At 43.6% G+C, this 18,815-nt stretch overlaps 5 protein-coding genes across 5 annotated transcripts; 3 read left to right on the top strand and 2 right to left on the bottom strand.

The window, feature by feature from the left end:
* Positions 1-405: 405 nt before the first annotated feature.
* On the top strand, positions 406-1,738 carry LOC128719469 (ferrochelatase, mitochondrial). Its single transcript, XM_053813093.1, has 3 exons — positions 406-454; positions 544-691; positions 775-1,738. Exons 1-3 carry the CDS (start codon positions 406-408, stop codon positions 1,736-1,738), a joined length of 1,161 nt encoding a protein of 386 aa, XP_053669068.1.
* Positions 1,739-3,141: 1,403 nt separating this feature from the next.
* LOC128706750 (regulator of G-protein signaling 7-like) lies at positions 3,142-6,164 on the top strand. The gene is made up of 5 exons (XM_053801692.1): positions 3,142-4,100; positions 4,161-4,274; positions 4,351-4,476; positions 4,574-4,865; positions 6,105-6,164. The coding sequence occupies exons 1-5, from the start codon at positions 3,142-3,144 to the stop codon at positions 6,162-6,164; spliced, it is 1,551 nt and encodes a 516-aa protein (XP_053657667.1).
* A 1,390-nt stretch (positions 6,165-7,554) lies between these two features.
* Positions 7,555-8,477, bottom strand: LOC128718089 (DNA repair protein XRCC3). Its single transcript, XM_053811763.1, has 3 exons — positions 8,444-8,477; positions 8,040-8,380; positions 7,555-7,971 (listed from the first exon to the last, which is right to left on the bottom strand). The coding sequence occupies exons 1-3, from the start codon at positions 8,475-8,477 to the stop codon at positions 7,555-7,557; spliced, it is 792 nt and encodes a 263-aa protein (XP_053667738.1).
* Positions 8,478-9,544: 1,067 nt separating this feature from the next.
* On the bottom strand, positions 9,545-10,871 carry LOC128707643 (twinfilin). The gene is made up of 4 exons (XM_053802601.1): positions 10,847-10,871; positions 10,606-10,683; positions 10,429-10,540; positions 9,545-10,361 (listed from the first exon to the last, which is right to left on the bottom strand). The coding sequence occupies exons 1-4, from the start codon at positions 10,869-10,871 to the stop codon at positions 9,545-9,547; spliced, it is 1,032 nt and encodes a 343-aa protein (XP_053658576.1).
* Positions 10,872-11,617: 746 nt separating this feature from the next.
* Positions 11,618-16,098, top strand: LOC128709891 (cyclin-G-associated kinase). The gene is made up of 5 exons (XM_053804927.1): positions 11,618-11,750; positions 12,135-12,508; positions 12,586-15,681; positions 15,763-15,924; positions 15,988-16,098. Exons 1-5 carry the CDS (start codon positions 11,618-11,620, stop codon positions 16,096-16,098), a joined length of 3,876 nt encoding a protein of 1,291 aa, XP_053660902.1.
* The last annotated feature ends 2,717 nt before the right edge of the window (positions 16,099-18,815 follow it).

Below are 18,815 nucleotides of genomic sequence, written 5' to 3'. Positions count from 1 at the left end.
ATTCTGTCCACGATAGAATATACTGTGCACTTGCGTATTCGTTTGTGAATTGTCCCGCTCAATATCCCAGATCCATGTAGAGCATGTTTGGCACTCTTACGAAAATCGGGTAGCGTCATGTAGATGTATATGTTCAAATTTCATTCAATAAAAGGAAAACTCATAATTTTTACATTTCCAAACAACAGCTGTTGCAATAAACACTTGCAATAGACACATACAAGAAAAATACACAAGCTGTCATTTAGCATGTCCGAAAGGTAACACTTTGTTTAGCCGGCTGGTAGGTGAAGGGGATTTCGTGTGTACGTTTATTTTCCAAAACGATTCGAAACAGGGAAGTTACGTCTGCTTGCGTCCGTCTATTGGCTTAATTGTTGAGTGAAAGTGGTTTATGTTAGCGGTATGCAGTCGTTACTGAAGAAATGTTTTTCCAGTGGGACAACCACACATGGTACGTGAGATGAAAGTATTAAACGTTACTCGATTGGTAAATGTTAGCATATTTTTTATTTGCTTCATTTTCCTTTTGCTGACCATTAGGCTTCCATCAATTTCGCAACGTTGCCACCAAACCACGTACAGCTGTGGTTATGCTCAACATGGGTGGACCACAAAACACGGACCAGGTACATGATTACCTGTACCGCATCATGACCGATCGTGATATGATCCAGCTACCGGTACAAAGGTAAGCTGGTGTTTTCGCGAACGTTTGGAACGAACGCGCGGAAAGTTCTCGACCAAGTATGACAACTTATGCACTGTTTCTAGCAAACTTGGTCCATGGATAGCGAAGCGCCGTACCCCTGAAGTACAGAAAAAATATTCCGAAATTGGCGGCGGTTCACCGATTCTAAAGTGGACAAATGTGCAGGGTGAACTGATGTGTAAGCAGCTTGATAAACTTTCACCGGAAACCGCACCGCACAAGCATTATGTCGCCTTCCGATATGTTAACCCACTGACGGAGGACACATTTCGCGAAGTGGAGCGTGACCAGCCCGAGCGAGTGGTTCTGTTTTCTCAGTATCCACAATACAGCTGTGCCACATCCGGATCTAGCTTTAATGCCATCTTCACACACTTCAAGGGAAATTCTTTAAATGGTCTCGAGAAGGCGCGTTGGAGCGTTATCGATCGGTGGGGCACGCATCCCCTACTGGCCAGAACATTTGCCGACAACATTCGCAAAGAGTTGGAGAAGTTTCCTGTTGATAAGCGTAAGGATGTAGTATTGCTTTTCTCTGCACATTCACTACCTCTTCGAGCGGTTAACCGAGGCGATGCATATCCTTCCGAAGTTGGCGCTACAGTTCAGAACGTAATGCATGAGCTTGGTTGGTCACAACCATACTGTCTAGTGTGGCAATCGAAGGTAGGACCATTGCCCTGGCTGGAGCCGTTTACCGAAGATGCCATCAAGGGCTATGTGAAGCAGGGCAAGAAAAATTTTATCCTTGTACCGATCGCATTCGTTAACGAGCACATCGAAACGCTGCATGAACTGGACATTGAGTACTGCCAGGAGCTGGCACATGAAGTGGGTGCGGAAAAGATTGGTCGAGCGGCCGCTCCGAACGATCACCCACTGTTCATAGACGCCCTGGCGGACGTAGTACGGCACCATTTATCAAACGGTTCTACCGTTGGCCCAAAGTTCCTGCTACGTTGTCCGGCATGCGTTAATCAGAAGTGTTCGGTGAGCAAGCAGTGGTACAAAGAATTGTGCAATTAAGTTAGCAAACATTTCGGTGGCTGATAATAGGTGCGGAGGGTTTAAAAAATAAAACGTAAGCAATAACAACAAAACATTCGTGCTACAGAACGAAAGAATTTGTTGTGCGTTATCGCACGAAAGCTTTCGAAAGAAGAGTGTATTATATCACGTAGCATTGCATGAAAATAATAGCCAGCTATTACGAAACGGGGTGATAAAGTCAATTGCAATAGATTAGAGATTTAATTTTATGGTTGCATTGGCGGGTACTGTGGTAGGTTGCATGCAGGGTGATAAATACGATCGCGAAGTGGTCCAGAACCACTTGTATGAAGCAATGTATAGCAGCAGAAATACATTGTTAAAATCATAAGGCGGCAGAAAAAATATTGTTTATATATCATATGCCTGCCTTATACTTCGCTTGATCCCTAATGCAACTGACCGGAGGTGTTTACAAACTAAATGTGCAGTATCGAAATATTTTAAATGCTTCCGTTTTTATTTAACCAATTTAGTTAACCAATTACAAGTGTTCAGTTTCGCTGGCCTGGTGCAGAGAGCTAAAATCGAAACGTGTTGCTATCAGCAATCGAGCACGCTTTTTTCGCTCGCAATCCAGGATGTTGGGGTATGTGCTCGGTAGTATCCTATTTGGTAGTAACCTATCAGGTAATCTCGCTCTCTTTGCATCTCCCCGGAAAATGCCATCACGCTCACGGATGGTGGAAAATTCCGCTCAAATATAGGCGGAAAATCACATTTATTTCCACGACGTTCACATACACGCACACGCGCGTGGGTCCATGTCCTTGTCCATTGCCATTCGTGTAGGGAGAGATGTGAAAATTGCCATTTTCATTTTTGCACTCCACCAAGTAAGTGCGGCTCCATCGTAGGCTGGATGTGTTTTCACTGGCAGATAATGTTTCGTGTAGAACGATAGAATAAAAATGGGTTGCCATGCTGATGTAGCGTTCGGCTGGCCATCGTTTACGCGGAACTGACCCGCACGTTCTAGGTTTGTGTTGAGGGAGGTGTGCCACACATATACTCAACCGTGTCACAGCACAGCGGGAATACGCAGGTAAAACGCAAACAAGAAAAGGTGCAACCGTGATCCAGGACCAAGGCAGTTTGCAAAAGTTGGGTGTGGAGTGTCCGTTTGAGTGAGTGAATAATTGCATTTTACGTTGTATCTTGTATCGACTATTTGCGTCTTAACTACGGAATGCTGTTTTTCGCCCACCCCCCCCTTTGACTCAGCTGATAGGAAAAATCAAACGAGTTCTGTAAAAAGAACGGAAGATCCAAATTGTTGAGCCTGCACCCAAACCCATTATCGAAGCATCCCAACGCCACAGTACCATTACCACCCAGGATAATATTGCAAACAATTTTGATAGCTATCGTAGCGAAGGATGGTTACGAAGAAAAGCGTTGACATAGAAAAGGAAAAACTTGCGAAAAACATGTACTCCGGCTCCAACAGTGGCGCCACGGGTCTTCCGTCAAAGTCGTCCAGTGCGGGAGGAACCAGCGGTGGGCCGTGTAACGCGGTAGTAAGCTTTAGCGCCACCACCATGGCCAACAGTAGCCATATGGTGCAACAGATTCTACCGCACGGTCAGGATGCGCCCAACATTCTGGTGTACAAAAAGATGGAGGCTATCGTGGAACGGATGCAAACCGAAGGAACTGGCGTGTCAGTGCGTACGGTGAAGGCCTTTATGAGCAAAGTTCCGTCAGTGTTTACCGGGGCGGATCTCATCCAATGGATCATGTCCAACCTAACAGTGGACGACATCAGTGAGGCGCTGCACCTGGCGCATCTGCTCGCCTCACACGGATATCTTTTCCCGATCGATGACCATCAGTTGACGGTGCGGAACGATGGTACGTTCTATCGTTTCCAGACGCCGTACTTCTGGCCGTCTAACTTTTGGGAACCGGAAAATACCGACTACGCCATCTATCTCTGTAAGCGCACGATGCAGAACAAGACACGGCTCGAGCTGGCCGACTATGAGGCAGAGAATCTGGCCAAGCTGCAGAAGATGTTCTCGCGCAAATGGGAGTTTATTTTTATGCAGGCGGAAGCGCAAAGCAAGGTCGACAAGAAGCGGGACAAGCTCGAGCGTAAAGTGTTGGACTCGCAGGAACGGGCGTTCTGGGACGTTCACCGACCGATGCCGGGTTGCGTCAACACGACCGAGATGGACATCAAGAAAGCGTACCGAAAGGGGGCTTCATCGCTCGGGTCTGGATCGGCCGGTACTGCGGCGCACAGCAACCCGGCAGAAACGATGGCAAAAACGATCACCCTGCTCAAGCAAAAGCTCGATAGGCGCACGATCAAAGTTTCGAAAGTGGCCGAATCGTAAGTAGTGCTTCTGTTAAGAGAGAATATTATTTCATGAAAAATTTCTCATCATTCCAGATACATCTCGTACTATGAACAGTATAGCGAGTTTGACTATTTTCTATCGGCACCGGATCATCCCAACCCATGGCAAACGGATAACACCGAATTTTGGGATGCGGAAAAACTCGGGTACACATGATCCGGTTGGAAACAAGATGTTTGACAATACTAATATCTATTCCTTCATTCGTATCACTATCAACAGGAAGGACATTCCGATGAAACGCGTCAAACGATGGGGCTTTAGCTTACGAGAATTACTGAATGATCCGATTGGTCGCGAGCAGTTTACCAAGTTTCTCGATAAAGAATTCAGCGGTGAAAACTTAAAGTAACTGACTGACGATTGCTGCCTCACTTGTATGGTTCATGGGTTTAATGGATATGCATATGCTTTTGTTTTTGCTTGCTCGCATTTCATTTAACAGATTCTGGGAAGCGATACAGGACATGAAAGCTTTACCGCAGTCTCAGATAAAGGATGCCGCCCAGGCAATCTGGAACGAATATCTCGCACCGGATGCTGCCTGCCCGGTAAATATCGACTCCAAGTCGCTGGAGCTGGCACGGGAGGTGGTGAAGGAAGGGGCCGCACAGCCGAGCCGCTGGTGCTTTGATGTCGCAGCCGATCACGTGTTTTATCTGATGAAGAGTGACTCCTATTCGCGCTTCCTTCGTTCCGATATGTACAAAGACTGTCTGAACGGCTCAAAGAAGAAGGTAAAGTCAATTCCTAACCTCTTTGGCGTAAAGTTAAACTACTAGATAGCTTAGAACATTAGCGAACGAGCGTGGCAAGGGGCCGTCTTTGAATCGCTGCCAGTAGAGTCAATGGCTGGAAATCTGTACTGATTTACCATGCTTCAAATGACAGTGGCCCATACTCTTGCCGTTCTATTTTTATAGAAAAAAAACAATACGCTCGATTTATAGATTTCTGTTTTTTTGTGTTAAATACTGCTTTTAGCTAGATTACAAGCTGTGTATGCCATTATATTGCAGTTTATAGTTAAAAATCTTTGATCATGCATATATTATTAGTTTTCAACCAAGTGACTTACATTGATTGATGTGTTCATTTTTGATCAATTCGTTATTTATCCGTGTAATTCTCAGTCCTCTCTTCAATTGTCGAATATTTGTTTCAAATGTGAACGTTATACATATTTTTTTAAATATGTTATATATATACATATATTTTAAATAAATTTCATTAAGCTTGAATGCTACGTAGACTCTACTGAAATACTGTAAAAAAAAACTGGAGCAAAGTAACATGTGTAACTGTGTTTTGGGTGTACCAGTAAACATTTAACTAATACATCCTCGATACCAGCAGCACGACTGCTTTCCGTTAGAATATGGCAAAACTTCTAGAGCTTTTCTACATTGTTCACAAAATAAAACGGAAAAAAATGATTAAAAATTAATTGGCCCAAACCATTTGTAATTAAAAACCGTAATGAAACGTTCCTTGAAAATGCAAGAAAAAAGGCCATGTAACCCAACATACCGAGAGTCATATAATATCGTGGCAAAAATGTTGTACAGCATGCTGTTCCTGGTTGGACCTCAACGAAGGAAAACTGTTCCTTGAAACTGAAGAAAAGCTCTTAGCAGTTGATAGTGTAGAAAATGTATCGTTCCTTAAATAAATGCATCGCTTTATTTTGTTTATATGTACGTTAAAGTTGGATGGTGATAACTGTAGCAAAGTAATGTGTATATTATTTCATCATTCCATAGCTAGTATTGCGTCGGCGAAGACATTTCGCGGTGTGAAAAAATTAGCCATGAATTAGAACCATTTCTCGCTTGGGCATGATGTAAGAGACGCATGTGGCTCGATAGCAGAATGTTATACATTTCTTGTTAGTATGTTAACGCACGTTACGAACTACCCTTGTTTGCTTACTACAACAGTGCCTATTTTTCTTACTGATCCCCGTAACTTTTCAGACATCCGTCAAAGGACTTCGAATATTTTCTGGAAGAAAAGATACGCCTGTGATAAATTAACTTTTGCCTGTTATCGCTTAATTCTTCTTTGCGATGCGCGTTAAAACGTTTTAGCATTATTCATAAAGCAGGTACCACCAGCATTCTGTTGATAAAACAAAAACAAAAACATTGTTTTAAGGCGGATTCGATGCATTCATCCGATCGATGCCGATGCTTACACTCTTGAACAATATAATTAACCACATAAATCGTTGTTCCAGCATAAAATGCGTTAAGTTTTAAGTAGACAAACTGTATTTTTGCTATGATAAAATTAAGCAATCCAGTTAGTTTTTGTTTCTAGGACCTTATAATCACTATTCGGAATTTACAGTACAACCCAAAAAGATGCTGAATGATTAAATAACCGTTTAAATTTGTTCTCGGTTCTGTCACGTAATGTAATCATTGCTGCAACGCTTTTTTTTGTTAATTATCGTGCTTCGGTTAAGTTTATCGTAGTAAGAACAATGTCTATCGGGTATTTTACAGAATGTGATGTGTAAATAGCGTTTAGTCGTAATAATTAATTAAAAAATCACCAGACAAGACCCAACAATGCTAAGATGATTCAGAAACAACTCATGTCTATCAGCCTGTGTAATGTTACTACTAAGACAATCTAATTTCACTAGAAGAAAGCGAAAAGCTGCGAAAAGTCCGAGTGCAGCTCTTTTGCTCTGTGTATTGGTAATTGAGTTACCTTGTGGCTACTATTGCTATAGTTACACGTACTAACCTAATGCTACTCTCTACTTTAAAGTGTTGTTAAATATCAACGTTTTAAAAACGACATTACCCACCACCGTTCGTAAACAAGAAAGACAAACAAAAACTAGTGAGAAATGTTTTAAAACATACGATTACAGAGACTAGACTAGTTGATTATGATTAGCGTACGTGAGCAGCATTTTAAAAGACTCAAAACATCGGTAGAAACATGTGCTTAGTTTAGGAAAATGTTTAAATTACAAAAAAAAAGAAAACATAAAGAAGAAAAAAAAAGATCCATAAACAATAGCCAAAACACATGTCCATGCTCTGATGCTTACACGATGTAAAATCTTACTATTTGCCAAAGGTGAATGTTATCGCTCTTAGGAAACCGTTTAGACAGAAACCAGAAACTGTTTAGAAATATTACTAAACAAAATGTTTATGTAATGTACTGTTAACAATCAATCCTATATACTATACTTTTTATCATATTTGGTCGATACTGATTGTAATTGGTGTGTATGGCAGAAAAGATCTCACCGATCCGCAACCAATCGCTCATACTAAATAGGTATTTGGCTCGAGTGAGGCACGCGACTCTATCTTTATGAACAATAATAAATCTGTGGACTACTGCAGGTGTGTAAACAGCGCAATGTTTCTTACTTACATGTTTGGTATACGGCTGCCTCTAACGAGCATCAACCGGGCCCGACTCGTTGATTTCGTAGTATCCTAGTTTCGGTGGCAAAGAAGGTCCAAACACAACGCAACAACGGCGTTCGTTCGAGTTCATTTTTCGGAAAAGCTGCAACCGTGTGTGCACCAATGTGCTCCAGGCCAGTCCAAGCGCCGGGACGATTCGTTGATCGTCGAGCGTAGCAGAATTAATCACCGCCCGGACCTGATTTGTGACAAATGTGGCAAAGTTGTGATGCTCTTGAAGGTGCTGCAAGCGGTACACTATCGAACGGAACGTTTCGGCACGTAATATGTAATTTTTCTCCTCTACGAATGGACTTGTGATTGAATCGATGATAAGCACACTGATCTTTGTTTTTTCTAAAAGTTTAGGTAACCGGTCGAATAGACACGCTATTAAAGTAGGCTGAAATTGAGAACGATTTAATTTTAAATTGAGATGAAGCAAGGGAAACGATCTACCAGTTTACATACCACACATCGAACATGTTCCACTAGTATATGATCCGCAAAGTTATGAGCTTGTACTGTGTCGTCGTAGGGATATTGGCGTTTAAATTCTGCTTCCATCTGCAAAAGCCTGCTGGAGGGAAACATATGCTCCGTACATATGTACACCACGGAGGAATCCGGAACCTCGCTTTGGGCTGTTAACGCCAGTTTCAAAGCAATCTGTGTTTTACCGGAACCAGGATCTCCAGCCAATTCAAAAATTCCTCTGCAGGAAATGCCACCACCCGTGAGGCGATCGAACACAGGAACACCGAAGCTTATTTTACGCCAACGATCTGCATGTTTCGTCAATATTTCGCCACCTGTAAACGTATAACTGGTTTAACTTTCAATGGTTAGATTGTTAGCTGTACTGCATCACTTACCAGTGCAAAAACCCTCGAATAACGATGATTCCATTTTCCAAGCGACGATGAAACTAAAAACATAGCTCTACAGTTTGCGCGCCATTTTTTGGCAACTGGATGTATTTCTTCTGACAACTACATTTCTCAATATTAGCAGTTTGTTTATTTGCATTCTTGTGTTCTTTCAAGGTCACCGTTTTGTACAATCAAAACATTCGAAGAAGCACATACGCGCACACACCAGGTTGCCACGGAAACGATCACGCACTCAATATGGATTTGAAACTGCAATTGTTCACAATTAAACTACTCATGCAGGAGAAATGTGTTTTTCATTTAAAACTACAACCACCGTGATTTATTTTTTGAAAAATATAATGTTTTATTCAGTTCGATCGTTATTGAAAGGTTTTAGATTGAATAGTTTGAGCTGGCATAAGAAAACGATAATATAGTTAGGTAAGGTAAAGCACATCTTACAACTCAAAATGTAGCCATTCTACGTACAGTTTTTTCAATACCTTTGCGCACATGCGTTAACTGTAAATCGGCTCATGGAGCTCAAACTAAAACAGGCAATTTTAACCAGATGTCCTGTAATTGTTGGTTGAACATTTAACGACACATGCCCGTATTTGTCGTGATTATCGGTGATTCTTAGCGCTGTTGGTCGAAAAATATCGTCCACTTCATATAATTTCTTTTCGATTTCGAGAGATGTTTCGTTTTCGCATAATTCCCTTCCCAAAAAGATGGTACTTTGATTCCCTAACAAGGGGGAAATGTATAATACTTTTGATGCTGTACACGGGTTTTGACTACATTGTTTGCAAGTATTGTATTGTTCTTTTGATTGATAATGGGTGTGTTCCGCCTAATGTGGATATATAGCCGTCAATGTTACGTGATCGTTGTTCATTGCACTGTGGATCTACGTAAAATGGGTTCAATAAGTTATGTTCTACACAAACAGACAAAAATACATAATAGTGTATTGCTACAATGCGATGCAAAAAAAAAAATGCGATGAAAGGTGGGTGCGTCGGCAGGAGATCTAGCTAGCAGCGTGGTGTTGCGCATTAATTGTGACCCCTATCCTTGCTCGGTTAGCCTCGATTTTTACTCGACGGCCTGTGGTTTCGTCAGTCTTTTAGCACCGCGGCTTGGTGGACCCTTCGGCTTCGAAAACTGCGGCCTTAGGTTAAGCTTGCGCGGATGAAGCTCCTCATGGAGAAATTCTTCCGTCAGTTCTGCACCGTTGTCAATCTCAAGTTTTTTCGCCACCTGTATGCCATGTTTTTCGATGGTCGCAGAAAACGGGCCCTTGCAGCTTGAATACATCATGCGCTCTCGAATGGAACAGCTGTAGCCGGGCATCGAGTACACAAATACAACACTTTCCAGATAGTTTTCTTCGTGATGGTGCTTGAATATGTATAGATGATAGCGTGCATGATCGGTCGGTATTTGCATTGGCAGCATAGTCAGTTCAATGTTATCCGCTTTGACCAAATGTATCTTCTCTTCCTCGAGATCGATACGAAACTGCAGATAGTTGTAGCCGCCACGGCGCATATCATGCAGCGCTTGAGCAACCGCGTCCGAAATTGGGCAGTTGATGCCACCGAGCGTCTGTTGTTTGGTGTCTATACCGAAATCTGCCTTTACCTCTGTTTTGCGCAGTTCTGCTAGTTCTTCCTCGCGACTGGTCAGTGGGGCCGGTGTGCTGAAGTCGACCTTATGCTTATGATAACCCTGCAGCGTCGTTTCCTCCTTGGACGTTGCATTAAGCTCTTCTTTTATGTGACCTGAACCGAATTCGAGCTTCAGCGTTGCTTTAGTCGAAGCGTAAAGCATTTTCTGTCTCACTGTTGCCGATTCCGGAACCCAGCTCATCAGTAGCCATGCGTACCCGGTGGGAATTTTGTAGTCCAATCTGTAAGGTAGTCACAAATGATGAATTTGGAACCCTTTTCTTTGTCCACCGTGTGAGAGCTATTCACCTATAGAGGATGTAACATGGTGTGCTTTCTTCTATCAGTGGTCTTACCAATGAATCGTAATCTTTTTCCCAGTCGCGTTTGACGTCACTGTGGCTAACCAGTCGAAGCTCCTCTGAAATGTATTAGCGAAAATTAACAATTTGCAATGCTGTGTCTTAGGTCTGTTGCATAGTTTACCATTCTCGATAGAAACTTTCAACACTCTAGTCTTCCCATCTTTGCTTTTGCCAAAAAATTTCAAAAGCTCGGCGTTTGCTGGAGAAAAAAGGTAGGGGCGGAAAAAGCAATTAGATTCGTCATACCCCGTCATAGGGTAGTTTTATTCGTTTTGTTAATGGGTTGGTGTAAAAAGAGATTATGCTCTTCATAACGGCGGTGGTGTTTGATGGTTGAATCATCCGGTCCACAAGAAACCTACCCTTGATGCCAGTTTGGTGGGACATGCTACGAAAAGGTTGCGAATTTCTTGCACTAGAAGGGAAGCGATAAAAGCAGTGCTCTGTGCAATTTGGCGATGGAATATCGGGCTGGTCAGGCTGGAAACAAAACAAACACAAACCAGGCAAGTATCTGGCGAGATCACAAAATTTCTTTTTTACGAACAATGAATTTCACTTGTGGCGATTATGGTTACATCAAAATCAGCTGTCAAATTGCGGCCCTTTCCGACAATTGTCAAAGCGATCGTTCCAAGGTGCAACAGATGCAAAAGTAGATGATTATCAATGAAAAGCATAAAGACGCAAGATAGCATTGATTAGAATCATGCAAAAACAATTCAAAGGATCGAACGGTTTCCAGTAAGATTTATAATTTTCGCAACTTATTTGCGGTAAACCGAATTGGAGTACTCGGCCCCCGCTTACAAACGTCGTTTGTTGACAGCGTGGTGAAAATGGTATTTGACATTGCGTACCACTACCAACGAAAGAGACCGAAATACAATACAAGCGCAAGAGGGTGACTTTTCGTGGCTCTCGACGTCGTTGTGCATTGTCGGGAAGAAAGAAGCAAGAATCCCGTTCGTTCTATGAAAGGGGGTGTCTCGCGATTAGCATCTACCCAGTGGACATAGTGGACGCAGAAGAAAAAAAACGCAACGGAATTAGCAAAGGGTTATCGAGGGCACAGGCGCTGATAAAAATACGGCCGAACAAGATCGCGTAGTGTGGTTGAACGAGCGGACAAGATGAGTGATTTCTTGAAATCGGCCATAAACTACTTCAATGCGACACCTTCTAATGGATTGGACAACGATTTCGTGGGCCAGACGGTGGAAGTGGCTAATGTAAAGCTGCGTATCAAACGTGTTATAGCGGAAGGTTAGTGTCGCTTTGTAGGCCTTAAGCCTATCGGCCGCAATTTTATCGTTATCGCAATGGATAACACGACGACGGTTATGACGATAGGTGGGGATGTCTTTCTCAACCAGCTGTTACTCACCCGGAATCATCTTTCGTATCGAATTACCGACCGTAGCCATCCTTTGTCCAGAGAGTAACAAATGTCAAATGCATTTAAAGGACACTCGACGACGGCTTGAGTGGGTGGATAAAAAGTGTTTTCAGTCCTGCCTGCTCCCTGGCTGGCAGCAAGACAAAATGGGCAAAGGTCACTGTGCCACTATAAGAAATTGGACATTAGAATTGCCCCGGCAAGGGTAGCATTCCCATTATCTAATTTCTATGGTTTTTTTCCTTACGCAGGTGGATTTGCGTACGTATACGTGGCACAGGATGTGCAATCTAACACGGAGTACGCACTGAAGCGTCTGCTCGGCACGGATAAAGAGGAGTGCAATAATATTATACGTGAGATCAACATTCACAAGCAGGTGTCTGGCCATCCGAATGTGGTAAAGTTCATTGCGGCTACCTTCATCGATCGAACACAGAGTTCCAATTCGCAGCGGCGAGCAGAATATCTGCTCGTGTCGGAACTCTGTAAAGGAGGCTCGTTGTATGATTGTCTGGAGCAAGACCTCGCCCCGGAAACAGTACTGCGGGTGTTCTACCAGGCTACGAAAGCCGTGGCTCATCTACACAGTCAGCCGAAGCCGATCAACCATCGAGATATAAAGGTATTTCTTCTATTATTCTTTTGAATTTGAGCGCACGTTTACCTATGTTGATAATAACTATTGTTGATAATTTACAGATAGAGAATTTCCTTATCGGAAGCGATGGGTTGCTGAAGTTGTGCGATTTTGGATCGGCATCTACGGATAGCTTTGCTCCGGACGTAACGTGGAATGCCCAGCAGCGGGATACGCTTGAAGACGCTTTAACACGATGCACGACTCCAATGTACCGAGCACCGGAGCAGCTCGATACGTGGGCAAATTATCCGATCGGCATCAAGATGGACGTCTGGGCACTCGGTTGCATTTTGTATTGCCTCTGCTACCGCAAGCATCCTTTCGAGGATTCGGCAAAACTGCGCATTATAAACGCAAACTATACTATTCCCCCGAATGATGCGCGTTACGCATGCTTCAGTGAAGTAATCCGTGGATGTTTACAAATAGATCCGAATCAGCGTTTCGACACTGCTACGATTCTGGAACGGTTGGCCGCAATCGCGGAGACGAAAGGATGGCCTTTGAAGGCAGCACTAGGACTTCTGGGGAAACCACTAAACTCCCCTCCTACAGGCATGACCCCAGCGCCTAGCCCAAGCCACAATCGACCGAACGGTGGTGTAGTACCGGAACGTCCAGCACCACCAAGACCTGTTTGTCCGCCGGGCGGTCCAGTGCCGGTGTCCAGTGATGGTTCGCTTAGAAACAAATACCCTCAGCGTCCTCCGGATCCAGTACGTACGGTACACGCAAATGCTCCTCCACTTCATTCCGGACCTTCGCCATATTCTGCACCTCACGCTCAACAGTTTAGTCAACCGGTTCCACCAGCAATGGGAGGTGGTGGAGGACTTTTTTCCTCGATAAAAGGAGGCGCAGGAAGCTTTTTGAAGAATCTTAAAGATACCTCTTCGAAAGTGATGCAAACGGTTCAGCAAAGTATTGCCCGTACGGATCTGGACATAAGCTACGTTACGCAGCGGATCATAGTGATGCCTTGTCCGTCCGAGGGCATTGAATCGACGTATCGGACGAATAACATCGAGGATGTAAAGCTATTCTTGGACAGCCGCTACCAACCCACGAAGCTGAGCGTTTATAATCTGGTCGGTCGGAATAGTTGTCCACGATTACCGCCTCCGGTTCGAACGGTAGACGCAGGTTTTATTTATGCACCCGTTCCGCCGCAGGGTGGCAAAGCACCTTTACTGACTGGACTTTACTCGCTGGTAGAGGATATTTATGGATTTCTGAGTGCTGATCCGAAAACGATCGTTATTATCCAGAGCCCCGACGGTGGACGTGCGCTTGCAGCGACGGTCGTGTGTGCGTTGTTGATATACGCCTCACTGGTAACGGAACCGGAAGATGCAATGCAAATGTTTGCTATCAAGCGAACACCACCAAGTATGCGACCCTCCGAGCTTCGCTACCTCTATTACTTGGGCGACATTGTCCGGTCGGTACCGCACCTGCCACACTATAAGCCGGTAACGCTAGTGTCACTTGCTGTGACACCAGTGCCGCGCATGACAAAGGCCCGCGATGGTTGCCGAATGTTTGTGGAGGTGGCGACTGCCGATCGAACGGTATTCTGTACGCTGCAAGATTACGAACGAATGCGTATGTATCATACATCGGAGGGAAAAATTGCACTCGCGATGAATGTAACGGTTTGCGGTGATGTTACGATCAGTTTATACCATGCCCGCAATGCTCTTGGCGGTATGGGACGACCGCAGGGCCTTAAGATATGTCAGCTTCAGTTCCACACTGGCTTTATACCGGAGGAGGAAACATTAATAAACTACGATCGATCCGAGTTGGATGAAGTTCCGGATGTGGAGCATGTGCCGCAAAAGTTCAGCGTGGCTTTAAGTGTGTTCGTGGGAGATTCTGAGCGTCCACCGTCTGCAAACCCTCCATGGAGTGCACCGAAAGCAGCACGTGATCCACACACCCTGTTCGCTTCTCAGGTGGAATATGAAGAGAACGTGGATAACTTCGTCACAAAACCAAGCAGTAAGGGAAAGGGAGGGGTCGAATCGTCTCTACCACATAAACCCCCACCACCCCGGCCGGCACCACCATCGCCACAACCGACGCATCGAGTGCTGGGCGAAGAAGTCCCTCGGGTTGGATCCTCCGGAATTTCATCCAGCGTTGGCATGGAACAACAAGAGGCCGATCTTTTAAGCCTTAACAAATCTAGTCAAGGAAGACAGGCACAGGAAGATTCGCCGTCGGTTCCAAAGATCGAAGAAACCTACGATCTACTTGGTGGACTGTCACCACCGGTGGTTTCAGGACAGACTGCCACTGAACCTCACATTTCTTCCAGCGGCCGAGGTACGGCAACTTCAACTGCCGTGTTGGATGATATATTTGGAACTCTTGACGATGCATCAGTTCCAAGTGGAGCCACATTGCCTAGCACCAAATCGAGCAGCGATCTAAATGGATTAAATCTGAACTTCGATCATTTTGGTGGAGTTGCGCAACCAGCAAGTGGGGCTCCTTTTACGAACGGAGGAGGACAATCGGACGCAACGGCGGGTAATGCAAATAACAGCTTTGGCTTTGACGCATTCGCTGGAGTCGCCCCACAATCAATCTATAATAGTGCTGCTCAGGTAAAATCTACACCAACTGTTCCGCAACAGCAGCCAGCATCGACTAGCGCTGGATCGAAGGATCCTTTCGCAGACATTGGCAATTTGGCAGCGGGTCTCGGCGGTGCCAGCGGTAACGTTGGTGGTGCTTCTGGTGTTTCCAGCGGTTGGGGCGGTAAACCTGGAACTACCCCAAGTCCTCGTTCAACACAGTTCTCCAGCCCAACACATCAGTTTAGTGGAGCCAGCACAGCAAATCCGTCACCGAGGGCTCCTTCGACGCCGAACCATCAGATGCGCAGTCCGAATGATCCGAGCCAACCACAGGCTCGTCCCGACTACAGTAGATCGCATTTCGAACCACCGAAGAATGGGAGCAATGGAAATGCGAAAGATACACCGAGTGGTGTCCGATCAGGTGACATTTTTGGCGATATTCTTGGTCAACAAGGTTACTTATTTGGTAGCACGAAAAACCAGGGACCACGAACAATGAACGATATGCGCAAGGAGGAGTTGGTGAAGGAGATGGACCCCGAAAGGGTGAAACTGATGGAATGGGTACGAACAAAATCAAACAGTCGATACAAACACCTGTTGAGTGTTGTCTAATTATGACTAACTTTTGACTCCGCTTTTCAGACTGAAGGTAAAAAGAACAATATCCGTGCGTTACTCTGCACGGTGCATACCGTGCTGTGGCCCGGTGCTAAGTGGACAAAGTGTGAAATGCATCAGCTTGTATCGGCGGCTGATGTGAAGAAAATTTATCGCAAAGCATGTCTCGCCGTACATCCCGACAAGGTATGCGCTTGAATAGATTTATGTACACAACACTGGTCTATATTTGAATTTTCTCTTGTTTAGCATACCGGCACGGAAAATGAAAGTATGGCTAAAATGATATTCATGGAGCTGAACAACGCATGGACCGAGTTCGAAAGTGATGCCAGCCAACAGAATCTATTCTCTAACTAAGATCACTCTGCATCGCATCGCGATGCTGGTCTGAATATTGGGTAGGTAATAATTTGTTAGTCTGTTACAGTGGTTTAATTATCTCCAGGCGAACCCAGAATCGAACCTATGAAGTCGAATAATTCCTCTATCGGGATGCGTAAGTGTTTTCGAAACATCACGCTACTCTCTTGTTTTATGTTAAACATTCGGAGTTTTTAATGCATCGAACTGTGCAAGTGTTCCTTTCGTATTAGAAACATGGTTCGTTTCTTCCAGCGTATCATTGCTATGTCTTTACGAGCAAAGACATTTTAAAATTATGTCAGAAAAACGCAATGTATGGACCGGCTGGAAGGGGACAAAGAACTGAATGGCAATGCTTGATGGAAGCTAATGTGATAATTTGTCCGTTCTGTTTTTTGTTTTACTTTTAACAAAAGTGCACTTTTAACATCACGCCGTTTGATCGTTTAATCCACTATTTATGAACGTTGATAAGTTTCCGCAACCTGGTGCTGATTAGCGATCTTAAAGTATGAAACGCATTAGTGGAGTAGCTTAGTAGCAAAACATACAGAATGAAGCATTATTTTGCGGCGCATCGTTCTTGTGACGATGCGCATTGAAAGAGTATTAAAATGTTAATATGTTGTAACATCTTTAGTCACCAATCGAAAGTAAATGAAAACATCGCTTTGACATTGTAATTCCTTAAAAAAAGGAACCTAAGTTAAGGTACCGGTTTCGCAATGTTTTAAAATTGTGTGCGAGTAATAAACTTGAATGATTTGGCTATAGTACATGAAGTTGGCGGCACTGCTTAGAATCGCGTGAAAAAGGAACGAGATTAATGCAGTAAAATACACGTTAAATAGAATGATAGAAGGTATATATCACAAGAGTTCAATTAAAATAATAAAACTGTCAGACAGAAGCGCCATGTGCATTATCATGTATGGGGTTTGCGAGGAATATTTTATGCTTAAGAGGGGCAGTGAAATAAAATATGAAAATTCATTGCAGTTACAGGATGTGGATGGTTGTTACGTATATGGCGTCAAAAAATATGCAAGTAACCAGATTAAAATGAATGTTAATCCATAAAAACTTAACAAACGGGGCTTAACAAAGTCCCAGAGTGTAGGAGAGATAGCAATGAATTGTAATTTAAATGAAATATTTTAGCAATCTGCATGCTGCTTGCCCACGTTGTTGATTGTTCATAACTATGTGTAATGTGTACAAGCCAGTAACTTATTCCCCTACGCTAGATAACGTGAAATGTAATACAAGCTTCATTCGTTCAGATAAATATGTACATTGTGTAGGATATGGGATGGGCGTGCCGATATTGTTCACGTGGTGGGAAACACGGATATGTGCATTGTGTGGCACACAATGACATATTGCACTGCGAGTGTCGAAGATAGAAGATGCTTAACAGACGAGTATCAGTAAGTAGCTGCAAGTGAAAACATAGATTTATTTTTTAAGGGAGATTGTATAATGTTTGAGTTCCATAAAACCACACGCTCCAAACTGATGATTTCAAATTCAAATGTTACACAAATGTTAAGTTAGGTTAGATGTACTGCCTTTCGGCTCGGAACCTTTGTTCGCACAGGGATAATGCAGTATGAGACACTGACGTAAGCATGAATGTGAATATTTGAGCAAAGTTCAACAGTAATCACATTACGGATAAAAGGAACGATGTTTAAGGGGTATCGGTTTGGAAAAGGGTTCGACTGAACAGTGATTTTACTATTGGGCGACAAACGTTATACCATCCGTTGCCGAGCCGAGTGAGTGAGTTGAGGAGTGTTAGATGATTGAATCCTTATAAGCGAAGCGTTTCGCTTCACGTGGGATGAAGATTATTCCAATGTAAACGAGAGATAGAGAGAGAAAATGCTGTTGGGTTTATACATTATTTGGATTCACTAATTCCGGTGATAAGGGGAACAACCGCTATATGTGAGGAAAGGGGCAACATGTGTGTGTGAAGCAGCATGTTACTACAGCTACCTTGCGTATCAAGAAAGCAGCAGTTTACTTCAGGCGAGCTACAAAGCAATAATGAAACAACGGTTGATAATGGTAATGGTAATGTAGAAAGATAGTGAAGCGAGAAAACTGTTTAGGGCGATCGTGCAATGGAAGCTCCGTTTGCTTGTCGATCAATGCGTTCCCCCCGCTCAGTGATGACTATGTTTTATTTCTACAACCACAAGAAAATTATTTATTTGCATAAAGGCGTACGTGTTAGCGAGCGAGTGTGGTACATTCTTATGTAAAAAATATAACGTTCCATAGGTTTACGAATACTGTTTACTTTCAGTTAACTTTAAAGGAAAGGCAATACTGCAAAACCAGTAGCAAGGCAGAGCAATGGAAGGCAAAACAATTTTCCAGATATACAATTTATTGTTACTCAAATAGGATGCGAATGCATGAAAAATTATTTCACCTTCCACTTGTACTCGTATACACAACCTATCAACCCCTTATATATTACGTAAATACATAGCGTTGAATGATAAATATGATTTGTATGTGTGTGATTGATTTATGGGTTCGTTAAATTCTCCTCGGTGAAGAGGGCACCCTACCGGTGCTGATGAAAGCGGCGATGGTCTTTGATGGCCCTATGCACAGAACAAACTATCCAGCATTAGCAGCAAGAACAACGGAGGAGCTCTAAAATGACGAACTCAATGAGCTTTACGATTTAC

This window comes from Anopheles marshallii, chromosome 2, assembly GCF_943734725.1.
Source record: "Anopheles marshallii chromosome 2, idAnoMarsDA_429_01, whole genome shotgun sequence".
NCBI classification, from domain to species: domain Eukaryota; kingdom Metazoa; phylum Arthropoda; class Insecta; order Diptera; family Culicidae; genus Anopheles; species Anopheles marshallii.
Note: the sequence above shows the minus strand (reverse complement) of the source record. Positions and strands in the feature narration are given on the sequence as shown.

Bases quoted from the DNA above. Each gene is read 5' to 3' on its own strand.
- LOC128709891 (XM_053804927.1), top strand. From the start codon at position 11,618: ATGAGTGATTTCTTGAAATCGGCCATAAACTACTTCAATGCGACACCT. The intron at 12,509-12,585 runs GTATTTCTTCTA...GATAATTTACAG, and splicing joins TCAACCATCGAGATATAAAG to ATAGAGAATTTCCTTATCGG. The intron at 15,682-15,762 runs GTACGAACAAAA...TCCGCTTTTCAG, and splicing joins GGGTGAAACTGATGGAATGG to ACTGAAGGTAAAAAGAACAA.
- LOC128719469 (XM_053813093.1), top strand. From the start codon at position 406: ATGCAGTCGTTACTGAAGAAATGTTTTTCCAGTGGGACAACCACACAT. The intron at 455-543 runs GTACGTGAGATG...GCTGACCATTAG, and splicing joins CAGTGGGACAACCACACATG to GCTTCCATCAATTTCGCAAC. The intron at 692-774 runs GTAAGCTGGTGT...CACTGTTTCTAG, and splicing joins ATCCAGCTACCGGTACAAAG to CAAACTTGGTCCATGGATAG.
- LOC128707643 (XM_053802601.1), bottom strand. From the start codon at position 10,871: ATGTCCCACCAAACTGGCATCAAGG. The intron at 10,684-10,846 runs GTAGGTTTCTTG...TTTTTTCTCCAG, and splicing joins CCACCAAACTGGCATCAAGG to CAAACGCCGAGCTTTTGAAA. The intron at 10,362-10,428 runs GTGAATAGCTCT...ACTACCTTACAG, and splicing joins CCATGTTACATCCTCTATAG to ATTGGACTACAAAATTCCCA.
- LOC128718089 (XM_053811763.1), bottom strand. From the start codon at position 8,477: ATGGAATCATCGTTATTCGAGGGTTTTTGCACTG. The intron at 8,381-8,443 runs GTAAGTGATGCA...ATACGTTTACAG, and splicing joins ATTCGAGGGTTTTTGCACTG to GTGGCGAAATATTGACGAAA. The intron at 7,972-8,039 runs GTATGTAAACTG...TCTCAATTTCAG, and splicing joins TGGAACATGTTCGATGTGTG to CCTACTTTAATAGCGTGTCT.
- LOC128706750 (XM_053801692.1), top strand. From the start codon at position 3,142: ATGGTTACGAAGAAAAGCGTTGACATAGAAAAGGAAAAACTTGCGAAA. The intron at 4,101-4,160 runs GTAAGTAGTGCT...TCATCATTCCAG, and splicing joins GTTTCGAAAGTGGCCGAATC to ATACATCTCGTACTATGAAC. The intron at 4,477-4,573 runs GTAACTGACTGA...TTCATTTAACAG, and splicing joins TTCAGCGGTGAAAACTTAAA to ATTCTGGGAAGCGATACAGG.